General features: G+C 38.3%; 1 protein-coding gene and 1 long non-coding RNA gene across 2 annotated transcripts in view; one reads left to right on the top strand and one right to left on the bottom strand.

Moving 5' to 3' along the window:
• LOC111978430 (transcription factor COE3-like) overlaps positions 1-1669 on the bottom strand; it is a 71678-nt gene extending 70009 nt beyond the window's left edge. The window contains 3 exon segments of the mRNA XM_024008496.3: positions 205-268; positions 579-735; positions 1000-1669. Of these exon segments, the coding sequence (XP_023864264.1) occupies positions 205-268; positions 579-735; positions 1000-1130 (352 nt within the window). The 5' untranslated portion in view covers positions 1131-1669.
• A 121-nt stretch (positions 1670-1790) lies between these two features.
• Positions 1791-8464, top strand: LOC139029157 (uncharacterized). Its single transcript, XR_011481442.1, has 2 exons — positions 1791-1882; positions 6992-8464. It is a non-coding gene; the product is annotated as an uncharacterized lncRNA (long non-coding RNA).
• The last annotated feature ends 3376 nt before the right edge of the window (positions 8465-11840 follow it).

Here is an 11840-nt window from a genome sequence, read left to right as displayed (position 1 = left end):
ATTTTATCTGGACATTTAAACAATGATTTAGAAAATAAATTAATTGTAAATGATAATAATGATGATAACGATGATGGTGATGATGATGACAATAATAATAATCATAATCATCACCATCATCATCATTATTATTATTATTACTATTATTTATAGGCTTTATCTTTTGGGTAATATTGCATTTATCTAAATAATTGTTTCACTCACCATTGCTGTACAACAATTGTAGTTTGTAGTGTATCCCATTGTTAGTTTTTTCACTGTTTGGTTCCTGAAAATAATCAACATTGAGATGATGGTCAGCTGAAAATAAAGCATCTATATATCTATCTATCTATCTATCTATCTATCTATCTATATATATATCTATCTATCTATCTAGCTGATATTTCATCATTTTAAATTTATAATTTGTCAAAAATAAGACTTACAACCACGCTCCTGTCATCGACGAATGGGGTTAAAAATCGATATTGCACGTGACCTGCTTTATTGACCCACAGCCATCTCTAAGTACGTCAAGTTCATTTCAAAGTAAAGATTATGAAATTCAATAAACGATATTCTCATGAAGCGCTTACTTTATCTTTCTCCACAAAGTCCACATAAGCTGTCCGTTCGATCTCCACGGGCTGCCCTTGCCTGTCATACAGCGCAAGAACGAAGTGGAAAAAGTTGGATTTTCTGAGGTTGGAAGGTGGCTGCTTTTCATAATGTGCCCGTGCCAAGCCAACACCACTGCAGGGAGAAAACAAGAGACCATCTCGGTTAAGTATCAGACACGGGAGACAGATGATGGAGCTAATGAAAACAGTGGAGATGTGCAAGCACGTTTGAGTACGAGAGATTTCTTGATTTGTCACAATAAGGGTAATCTGATGTAATGAAAGAGGGGAGAGCCGAAGGGGGACATTGGGAGACCGTAATTGATACAGAGTATTGAGGGGATTGAGGGTCGATATGAGAAATGCGTGAGAAAATCAGATGATTTGGCATGCGTACCTTTGGGCGGCTGTGTTCGCATCCACCACCCCAGCTGTGTGCATCCATGAGCGGACAGAATTCAGCCCACCCAGCGGTTCCTCCTTCATCGTTGTCCCACCCCGCGATATAGTTTCCTGAATCCCAAACATTTAGAACAATATACGTGCAAAGAGCCTCCTGTGAAATTCGGTAAATAAACGTCCAAACGTGTTATCCTTGAGGGTTTACGGGATAAGTCGTAAATGCCGTCTGAGCCTTGCAAGGGGAAAACCAGGTCCACAGGTCTCGCCTCCCTTTTCAATCCGTCCTGGGCTGCAGCGATGTGAACAATTCTCAAAGTACTCTACTTAGTCGGTGTGGAATCCACAGACTGGAAAAGTGACTTGTTCAACAGACTAGGCTTTTTTTGTGGCTATTGTCCCTTCTTTTTGTTGTGCTTATTCACAGAAAAATTCGATAGCTGTTGTTTGTGTATGGATGATGCTCTCAAAGTAGCGACATCCCTGAAGCACCACATCCAAAACCTTCAGGACACTTGAATAAACCACTCCTGAAATTGAAAGGTGCTGCTTCTCCAAAAGACAAGCACACGCAGAAGCTGATCACCGTGGAGGTGTTCCCGGTACACAGGAGAGGTGGATAAGGGGCCTTTCGCGTCGTTGCAGGATGGAAGGGAACATGCAAAACTAAGCCCTCTTTCCCCGAGGACTGAAATCTTTCCCGGGAGCCAAAACTCTAAACCCACGGGAGAGGCTCAGTCAGAAAATGACGCTCATGGGGCGTAGCTTTTACCATATATGGAGCTCTGACGATTCCTGTCAAGCAGTGGCGCTCGACTGTTCGAGTATTAGCCTATAGAAGCAACCTGAGAACACTCGCTCTACTTTTCTCTTGCAATGTGGTGAGTTGATTTTTTTTCTTCAATGATATGAATTCAACGAGGTGTGACCATCACACAACATTCATTCACTATATTAAAAACCTATTCCTGTTATGGTCATTTGTCTATTGTGAACGCGTGCTTATGATAGGCCTACACTATATTTTTTAGAAGATTTGTAATTAGACATTTTCATATTTTTATTATGTTATTTAATTGGGAGTATTATGACACATAAGATTGATATGGCCGGCAGTGAATTCACTAATGTGGGCTATGCTAACAAAAACATTTAATAGGAATATGTTATGCCTATATAAATCATGTTTTAGAAATTAATATGTTGAAATGATTGTCTTATCTTTGTTTAATCTCACATTTAGCCTATATTGTTTAATCAAAGGAGAAACCAACAAAGAATCTCGATAGGAATAAGGTCTAGTCCGTAAACTGAGTGTGCTTCACTGCTATGCAGATATTAAAATATTAACAAAGCCTCGGGATGTCATTCACTCCCATGCAGAGAAAAAGTTTTTAGATTTTTGGGGAAATTGACCACCAGTCATTTACGTGTATTCCAAAAAATATTAGTAAAGAAAGTATAATGAGTGTAATTTCATTCAATTTATATTCCCTGACCTCTAATGTGACGAAGATCCGGATTGCCTTGTATAAAACATACTCGGACCATAAGGTATCTTTATTTTCATCTCATGACGAATAAGTCATATGTAGTGTAATGGCTTGATTGATTGGGGGAGAGACAATGTCCGAGCCTTGGATTCAGAAAACCCTTCACATTATTGAGGGCAAATAGGTGAAGGGGGGAATGGGGGGAGGAGAGAGGAAGAGGTATAGCCTATATCCTCAGCAATCTATCCATCTGGTGCTGAGGGTTAATAGCTGCTGCCAAAGATAAATGAATAATAATCTGTTGCTTTCACCTCTTTTCAAGATCTATTGCCTTATTGCCACTRGGTATAATAAGATATATCCTTAGATGTGCGTCAGAACAACACATATTTTTTGAAGGCATGAAGGTAAATGCCCCATTAACACGTTTTTTGCTGTAATTCTTGGCACTTCCAACACAAATATAAAACAGGCTGAGGAGCGGAACGGGACAAATTTGTCTGTTCATTTGAGATTGTCAACCTATCTTTCTTTGCAGAACTTTGGCCTAGCCATACTGTGTGTTTTTTAACATGGCTTCAAGTCGTTTATTAGAACTTAACCCCTAATTACACGCACCAATGCGATTTAAATCAGATTATCAAATTAGGAGACTTTGAGACAAATCCTCTTAGATCTGATATTGTTGACTGGAGAGGGAAAATGGATCTCCACACCCGTCACGTAGGTAACGATGATGTCCTGAAAGGGGGCTTTAAACCGTATTTGACAACAAATGCAGCTGCCCCGCTATTTCAGAAGACATTAAAGGAAAATGAATGCAAATCTGTGTTCAAAAGCCATCTGGACGTGGCGAGGGGCAGTCAGCTGCTCCACACACATGCGAGGAGCCTAAATCCGTCTCGACTCATTCTCCGGGATCATCTGCACTGTGGGCTTAAATCGTGAAAAATGCGCTCGCCATCATTAGGAAAATATTACAATCACACGTTGCAAATAAAATAATGTTCTTTGTTGATCTCCTATTTTATAACAATGTGTAGAGTTTATGGATGAAGAATCTGTTATTTATTATTTCTCTATTAGTTCTATCAATCAATTTGTCTTAATCAACTTGTCACATAGTCCACAACCATTTTCTGCATATTCGAACAACATTTATTGTGGCATATAGGCCTACCACATTGAAGGTAAGTGAAGACAAGATTCTTGAAGACAAGATTCCTCAAAAAAATCTTCATCATACATTATTGAGAATATGGCCTATTTTATTGATCATATTGAAATGATCACATTATAAAAATGTGATGACCAAGATATGAATCCCCAAAAGCTAACATGGTGATGAAGCTGAATTTCTTCAGATCATTGGCGCGTGGCTCTTTTGTTCCATTGACTTCCAAGACCGTGTCAAGGGTGACGTCTTCTTTTTTGGTACGAATTTACGGGGCGAGGCCCTCATGATCTCAGTAAATTTACATGTAAATGGCGACATCAGCCGATGCACGTGCCACAGGCCAGCGGGCTTCCCAGATGTCAAGACAAAGTCAGACGACCACTGCCCAGCTGTCCTGAACGGCATGGACTTTAGGACAACTATTATAATCACATGCATTGATTAGCCATCATGTTTTAACTTGATTGATTAAAGGATAAGCCACCTTTGTGAACTTTCAGCATTTTTATTATAACAAATGCGTGTAATACACATTTACAAAATCCATGCATTAGTTTGTGATAAAACAGCCTAAAGTGTCAAATATAGGCCCAATAAACATCCCACCTATGAATTAGTTTAGAAATAGAAATATAGACTAACTGATAAAATCTATGCATAATATGCTCATTTATTTTACTGAATAATTTTATGTTTATAAAGTTGAAATAGAAAATTCGTTTCAAAATTGCAAGGAGTTCACATTTACATCGGCCTGTCCTTCATTGCTTTATTGGTTAAATACATATAAAAACGAAATCTTTATAGACATGTCACTTGTAGCATAATTATTTGCCTTACATTGTAGACTTCATGTAGACCATCTGTTTAAAAGTCAATATGATATGACATAAAGGAGTAGGCCTAACATATGCAGATAACCTAATAAAAACATTGGGCATAAGTACCAAATTATGAAAGACAATTAAATAATAATTCATAAGAAAATATGCATTGAAGGGCATAACGAAAACGCATATGGCCTACATTTAGGCCCACATTTCAGACATCTGGAAACCAAATTCTGAGCTCGTTCCCCACATTTTTCTATTAGTTTAACCTAACAAAATGTTCAGCATTTTAGAGAGAAATTAGATGAAGATATCGGAAGACTGGGAGATGCAACATAGGACAGAGTTAATAGACAGCGCCCCTCGTTGGTTACAGTGGAGATCATGTGTCGATTGGGGGCAGCTGTTCTCCTCAGTGATGCAATTAATCGAATATTCATTTTTCACGCCAACAGAATGAGCAGAGTTTGAATCGTCCCGGACAATTTTATGCAAAGGAGAATGGATTCGATTAAATTCATTGTAATAGTTTGTCTTTCTTTGAATAGGCCTACAGATTATTGTTCGTACACACCTGTTTAGTACAGAAAATGGAGGCATCTATAAGAGGAGTCTATTTCAACACAACACCCAAAAACATATGACAATTGTATTTAGTCACGCGAAAATATGGGCTTTATAAAACTTCGTTAAATGTGCACTGCCAGTTCGATTGAATCTCAAATCTGAGAAATGTATTGAGACTATTTGAGTGTAAAATGTATTATGATTGTTATTGTTATTATTATTATTATTATTATTATTATATGTAGCATTTTACATTGACACAGCAAGGTCACATTTTCCTCACCAACTTTAGTTGAGAGTGGTCTGGTTAATTATGTGCAATGGTGAGTTCTGTCATTCGCCGCGTGCACAATTTGCATTTCCATTCTGCTGGAAATGATGAGAGAGTTTCTGTGCGGTTTAGAGCCTCGCGGCGCAGTCTGCGGGCGATTCACATTTTAAAAAGGCGAGAGAAATTAAATAAGAAACAGAGACCACTTCAGGGCTATTAACATCTAAAATATCCCATGGAAATTGAGCCCCAAAAAACATCATGACCATTCCCTATTCACACCGCTCTAAAATCCCATTTTGAAAAATTCCCATCAATAGAATTAGGCGTAGGCCCTACATCTGAAATTGTCACACAACAAAGTTGTCCTTTCAGTTATTTCGATTTCTTTATGAACAATAGTGTAGATGGTATAGGTTCTAGGCAACTTCAAACCTGTTTTAACTCATCTGCAATAAACAATGAAAAACTCATACTCAAATAATAACTTCCATTTCCAATCGAGAACTTAGACATACAGTACATGCCAACAAAGCATTTACAGTCCTTTTGCCAAAGAGATGCTGCCATGTATTGGGTAGGGTTCCCTCTTAGAACCTAGAGATCCTTGTTTTGCTCATTGAGCCACTTGATTGACAAGCTGTTCTATGGTGATATTGCCCCACCTACAGGAGTCTGCAAAATTCTCAAAGATTTTAGGAAGGAATTTAGAGCTCAGTTTTCAGAGAAGATTCACAAGGCACTCTATGAACGCTCATAATAGGAGGCTATTCGGGTACTCTGTATCACCAGACCACTTATCACCACAGATATACACAGACCGAACAACATTTACAGTCATTTCAATTTGGAAGAAGTAACCGTACTTGAAATGTACTGGGTGTGCAGAGGATGTGACAGTATGGCTCGCTAGAAGTCAAATGTTCTTCAGCTGATATCCACAGGTTGCTCTTCAGTTAGTTTATGGTCATGGGCATCTTGTTAGGTTAATTCAATCTGGGGAAATAATAAAATCGTATGAGGACTTCAACCGTTAATCCTAGATGTTTTCTTAAATCTACATGGAAGCTTCTGTCAAATGGTGCATTCATTTTGTCTTTCATACTCAACCATGGTTGCACCATTTGATCGATAGCTCTTTGTTTCGCACATGATACTCAATTCTGTGAGTGTACCTTTGTGTTAAATGGTGAGATTAACTTGAATTCAACAAAGCTTTACGAGAAAAACACAAAGACACACAATGGAAAGATCTCACCCTTGTCAGAGCCATAATACAATTCAAAACAGCTCAAATGATAAACACCTGCAGTGCAAGAAAGCTGAAATGAAAGCTGAAATAGAAGTGTTTTTATGACCAGGAATGATAATGATAATGTCAGAAGACAGAGACGGGGTCAAGGAGAAAGCAGCACAGCAAAAGTAAAAATAATCCCACCTTCAGTATTCTCCTGCAGAGTGCAGATGAGTGTTACTGGCTAGGAACCTTTTTGCTGCAACAAAGGGGTGAAACGTTGGAGGTAAATGAAATTACAACACAAGCCAGTTTTTTCAATCTATGTTTAAGAGCTCAGTCCCTATTTTCCAAACTATCCTTTCCCCTTGCTATTGGATGTGGTGCAAATTGTATAATGCTGCTCTTTGTTCTACAGAGTCAAGCCACATGAATAGCCGTCCTGAGCACACACACAAACACACACTGACAAACTGATCATCTTAAAAAAGCAACGCCCTGGTGCTCACTTGGCCTACTTTCCACGGCATGCAGCAGCAGCAGCAGCAGCAGCAGCAGAGGGACGTGGGAAGAGAAGGAAAAGCATTCAGGAGCTCTCTGGGAAGAATACTTCATACCCCACGTATATAGTCATTGAACACTGGCCACCTCACATTCTGTTTATATACTATTTTTTACTCACTGTGTATGCATATACTGTATTCTCAACATAGCTCATCCTAATTTGCCAACTACTGTCCATACAATTTTTTTTCCAGATTACATTACCTTCAGAAAGTATGCATACCCCTCGACTTATTCCCCATCTTGTTGTGTTACAGACTGGATTAAAAATGGATTACATTTTTTTAAATCTCACTCATCTACACGCAATACCCCATAATGACATAGTGAAAACATGTTTTTAGAAATTGTTGCAAATGTATTGAAAATGAAATACAGAGATATATCATTTACATAAGCATTCACACCCATGAGTCAATACTTTGCAGAGTCTTTCTGTGTAAGTCTCTAAGACACTGGTTCTCAATCCTGGTCCTGGGGACCCAAGAGGTGCACATTTTTGTTTTTGACCCAGCACTACACAGCTGATTCAAATGATCAACTCATCAAAAGGCTTTGATGATTTGAATCAGGTGTGTAGTGCTAGGGCAAAAACAAAAATGTGCACCACTTGGGTCCCCAGGACCAGGATTGAGAACCACTGCTCTAAGAGCTTTCAACACCTGGATTGTGCAACATTTCCCCATTATTGTTTTCAAAATGCTTTAAGCGCTGTCAAATTGGTTGTTCATCATGGCTAGACATCCATTTTCAGGTCTTGCCATATATTTTCAAGTAGATTTAAGTAAAAAATGTAACTCGGCCACTCATGAACACCACTGGCTTCTTGGTAAGCAACTCCAGTGTAGATTTGGCCTTGTGTTTTAAGTTATTGTCCTGCTAAAACGTGAATTCATCTCACTGTGTCTGGTAAAAAGCAGACTGAACCAGGTTTTCCTCTAGGATTTCTCTGTGCTTAGCTCCATTCCGTTTCTTTTTTTATCCTGAAAAGCTTCCCAGCCCTTAACAATTATAAGCATACTCATAACATGATGCAGCTAACACTATGCTTGAAAATATTGAGAGTGATACTCAGTAATGTGTWGTATTSTATTTGCCCCCKAAAAAACACTTTGTATTCAGGACAAAAAGTTATTGCTTTGCCACATGTTTTAAAGAATTACTTAAGTGCCTTGTTGCAAACAAAATGCATGTTTGGAATATTTTTATTCTGTACAAGCTTCCTTATTTTCACTCTGTTATTTAGGTTAGTATTGTGGAGTAACTACAATGTTATTGATCCATACTCAGTTTTCTCCTTTCACAGACATTAAACTTTGTAACTGTTTTATAGTCACCATTGGCCTGATGGTGAAATCCCTGAGTGTTTCACTTCCTCTCTGGCAACTGGGTTAGGAAGGATGCCTGTATCTTTGTAGTAATGAGTGTATTAATACACCATCCAAACTGAAATTATTAACTTCACCATGCTCAAAGGGATATTCAATGGCAGCTTTTTTTTATTTGTATCTACCAATAGGTGCCCTTCTTTGCGAGGAATTGGAAAACCTACCTGGTCTTTGTGGTTGAATCTTACAGATAATTTTTTTATGTGTGGTATAGAGATGAGGTAGTCATTCAAAATCATGTTAAGCACTATTATTGCACAGAGAGTCAGTCCATGCAACTTGTTATTGTTACGTTCGTCATAAGGAATGGACCAAGGTGCAGTGTGGTAGGCATACATTTTCCTATAARAAATGAACACCGAACAAAAACAACAAACTACCAAACAAAACGTGAAGCTAATAATAGTGCTGACATGCAACTATCCATAGACAAGATCCCACAAAGCACAAAGGMGAAATGGCTGCCTAAATATGATCCCCAATCAGAGCCAACGATAAACAGCTGCCTCTGATTGGGAACCATAACAGGCCAACATAGACACACAAACACCTAGATGACCCACCCTAGTCACACCCCGACCCAACCAACATAGAGAATAAAAGGCTCTCTATGGTCAGGACGTGACAGTTATGTGACTTGTAAAGCACATTTTTACTTATTACCTTATTTAGGCTTGCCATAACAAAGGGGTTGAATACTTATTGACACAAGACATTTCAGCTTTTCATTTTTTATTAATTTGTAAAAAATTTGAAAACATCATTCCAATTTGACATTATGAGGTATTGTGTGTAGGCCAGTGACCCCAAAAATATCTAAATGTAATCCATTTTTAATTGTAACGCAAAAAAGTCTAGGGGTGTGAATACTTTCTGAAGGCACTGTATATACTGTCTATACACATCACATATACAGCACCAGTCAAAAGTTTGGACACACCTACTCATTCAAGGGTTTTCATTTATTTTTACTATTTTCTATATTGTAGAATAATAGTGAAGACATCAAAACTATGAAATAATTATTCAAAGTTGCCACCCTTTGCCTTGATGACAGCTCTGCACACTCTTGGTATTCTCTCAACCTGCTACACCTGGAATGCTTTTCAAACAGTCTTGAAGGATTTCCCATACATGCTGAGAACTTGTTGGTTGCTTTTCCTTCACTCTGCGGTACAACTCATCCCAAACCATCACAATTTGGAATAGGTCGGGTGATTGTCGAGGTCATATGATGCAGCATTCCATCACTCTAATTCTTGGTCAAAAYGCCCTTTTTAAATTTGTATTTTTTATTTTATTTAACCGTTATTTAACTAGGCAAGTCAGTTAAGAAAAAATAGTATTTACACTGATGGCCTACCCCGGCCAAACCTGGACCAATTGTGCGCCGCCCTATGGGACTCCCAATCACGTCTGGATGTGATAGAGCCTGGATTCGAACAGGGGACTGTAGTGACGCCTTTTGCACTGAGATGCAGTGCCTTAGACTGCTGCGCCATTCGGGAGCCCTTACACAGCCTGGAGGTGTGTTGGGTCATTGTCCTGGTGAAAAATTAATGATAGTCCCACGAAGCGCAAACCAGATTGGATGTCTTATCACTGCAAAATGCTGTGGTAGCCATGCTGGTTAAGTGTGCCTTGAATTCTAAATAAATCATAGACAGTGTCACTAGCAAAGCACCCCAACACCATCACAACTCCTCCTCCATGCTTCACGGTGGGAACCACACATGCAGAGATCATCCATTCACCTACTCTGCGTCTCACAAAGACACAGCGGTTAGAACCAAAAATCTCAAATTTGGACTTATCAGACCAAAGGACAGATTTCCACCAGTCTAATGTCCATTGCTCGTGTTTCTTGGCCCAAGCAAGTCTCGTCTTATTGTTGGTGTTCTTTAGTAGTGGTTTCTTTACGGCAATTCGACCACGAAGGCCTGATTCACGCAGTCTCCTCTGAACAGTTAATGTTGAGATGTGTCTGTTACTTGAACTCTGAGAAGCATTTATTTGGGCTGAAATTTCTGAGGCTGGTAACTCTAATGAATTTATCCTCTGCAGCAGAGGTATCTCTGGGTCTTCCTATCCTGTGGCGGTCCTCATGAGAGCCAGTTTCATCATAGCGCTTGATGGTTTTTGCAACTGTACTTGAAGAAACTTTCAAAGTTCTTGAAATGTTCCATATTGACTGACCTTCATGTCTTAAAGTCATGATGGACTGTCATTTCTTTTTGCTTATTTGAGCTGTTCTTGCCATAATATGGACTTGGTCTTTTACCAAATAGGGCTATCTTCTGTATACCACCCCTACCATGTCACAACACAACTGATGTTCTCAAACGCAATAAGAAGGAAAGAAATTCCACAAATTAACTTTTAACAATCAATCAATGAAATGTATTTATCAAGCCCTTTTTACATCAGCCAATGTCACAAAGCACTATACAGAAACCCAGCCTAAAACCCCAAACAGCATGTAATGCAGATCTAGAAGCACGGTGGCTAGGAAAAACTCCCTAGAAAGGCACAAACCTAGGAAAAAAACCTAGAGAGGAACCAGGCTCTGAGGGTGCCAGTCCTCTCCTGGCTGTGCCGGGTGGAGATGACCTGTTAATTGAAATGCATTCCAGGTGACTACCTCATGAAGCTGGTTGAGAGAATGCCAAGATTATGCAAAGCTGTCATCAAGGCAAAGAGTGGCTACTTTGAAGAATCTCAAATATGAATACGTTTTGTTTAACACTTTTTTGGTTACTACATGATTCCATATGTGTTATTTTCGTAGTTGTAATGTCTTCATATTATTCTACAATGTAGAAAAAAGAAAAAAAAGAAGAAAAAAAAACTTGAATGAGTAAGTGTGTCGAAACATTTGACTGGTACTGTATATATATATATATATATATATATATATATAATATATATATATATATATATATATATATATATATATATATATATATATATATATATATATATATATATATATACTGTATTTCTGGATGCTAACTCTAATTTATCTAGACTGGATTGCTAATTGGACTCATTCTGCCATTTCTTGATTTCTTGTTTAGATTTTGGATTGTTTGTGTATTTGTATTGTATTTGGAGACATTCTATTGCACTGTTGGAGCTAGTYACATAAGCATTTCACTGCACCTGCTATGACACCTGCAAATCTGTGTACATGATCAATAAACATTGATTTGATTTGAATGTGGTGTACATCAACAAAATCTATAGGTGGTCAATGTTTGCCCCAGATACATACTGTACTCACTAGCTTATTTGTTTGTTTCTTTGAATTTACAT

This window comes from Salvelinus sp. IW2-2015, linkage group LG18, assembly GCF_002910315.2.
Source record: "Salvelinus sp. IW2-2015 linkage group LG18, ASM291031v2, whole genome shotgun sequence".
Lineage (NCBI taxonomy): Eukaryota > Metazoa > Chordata > Actinopteri > Salmoniformes > Salmonidae > Salvelinus > Salvelinus sp. IW2-2015.
This window is presented reverse-complemented; position numbering and strand designations above follow the sequence as displayed.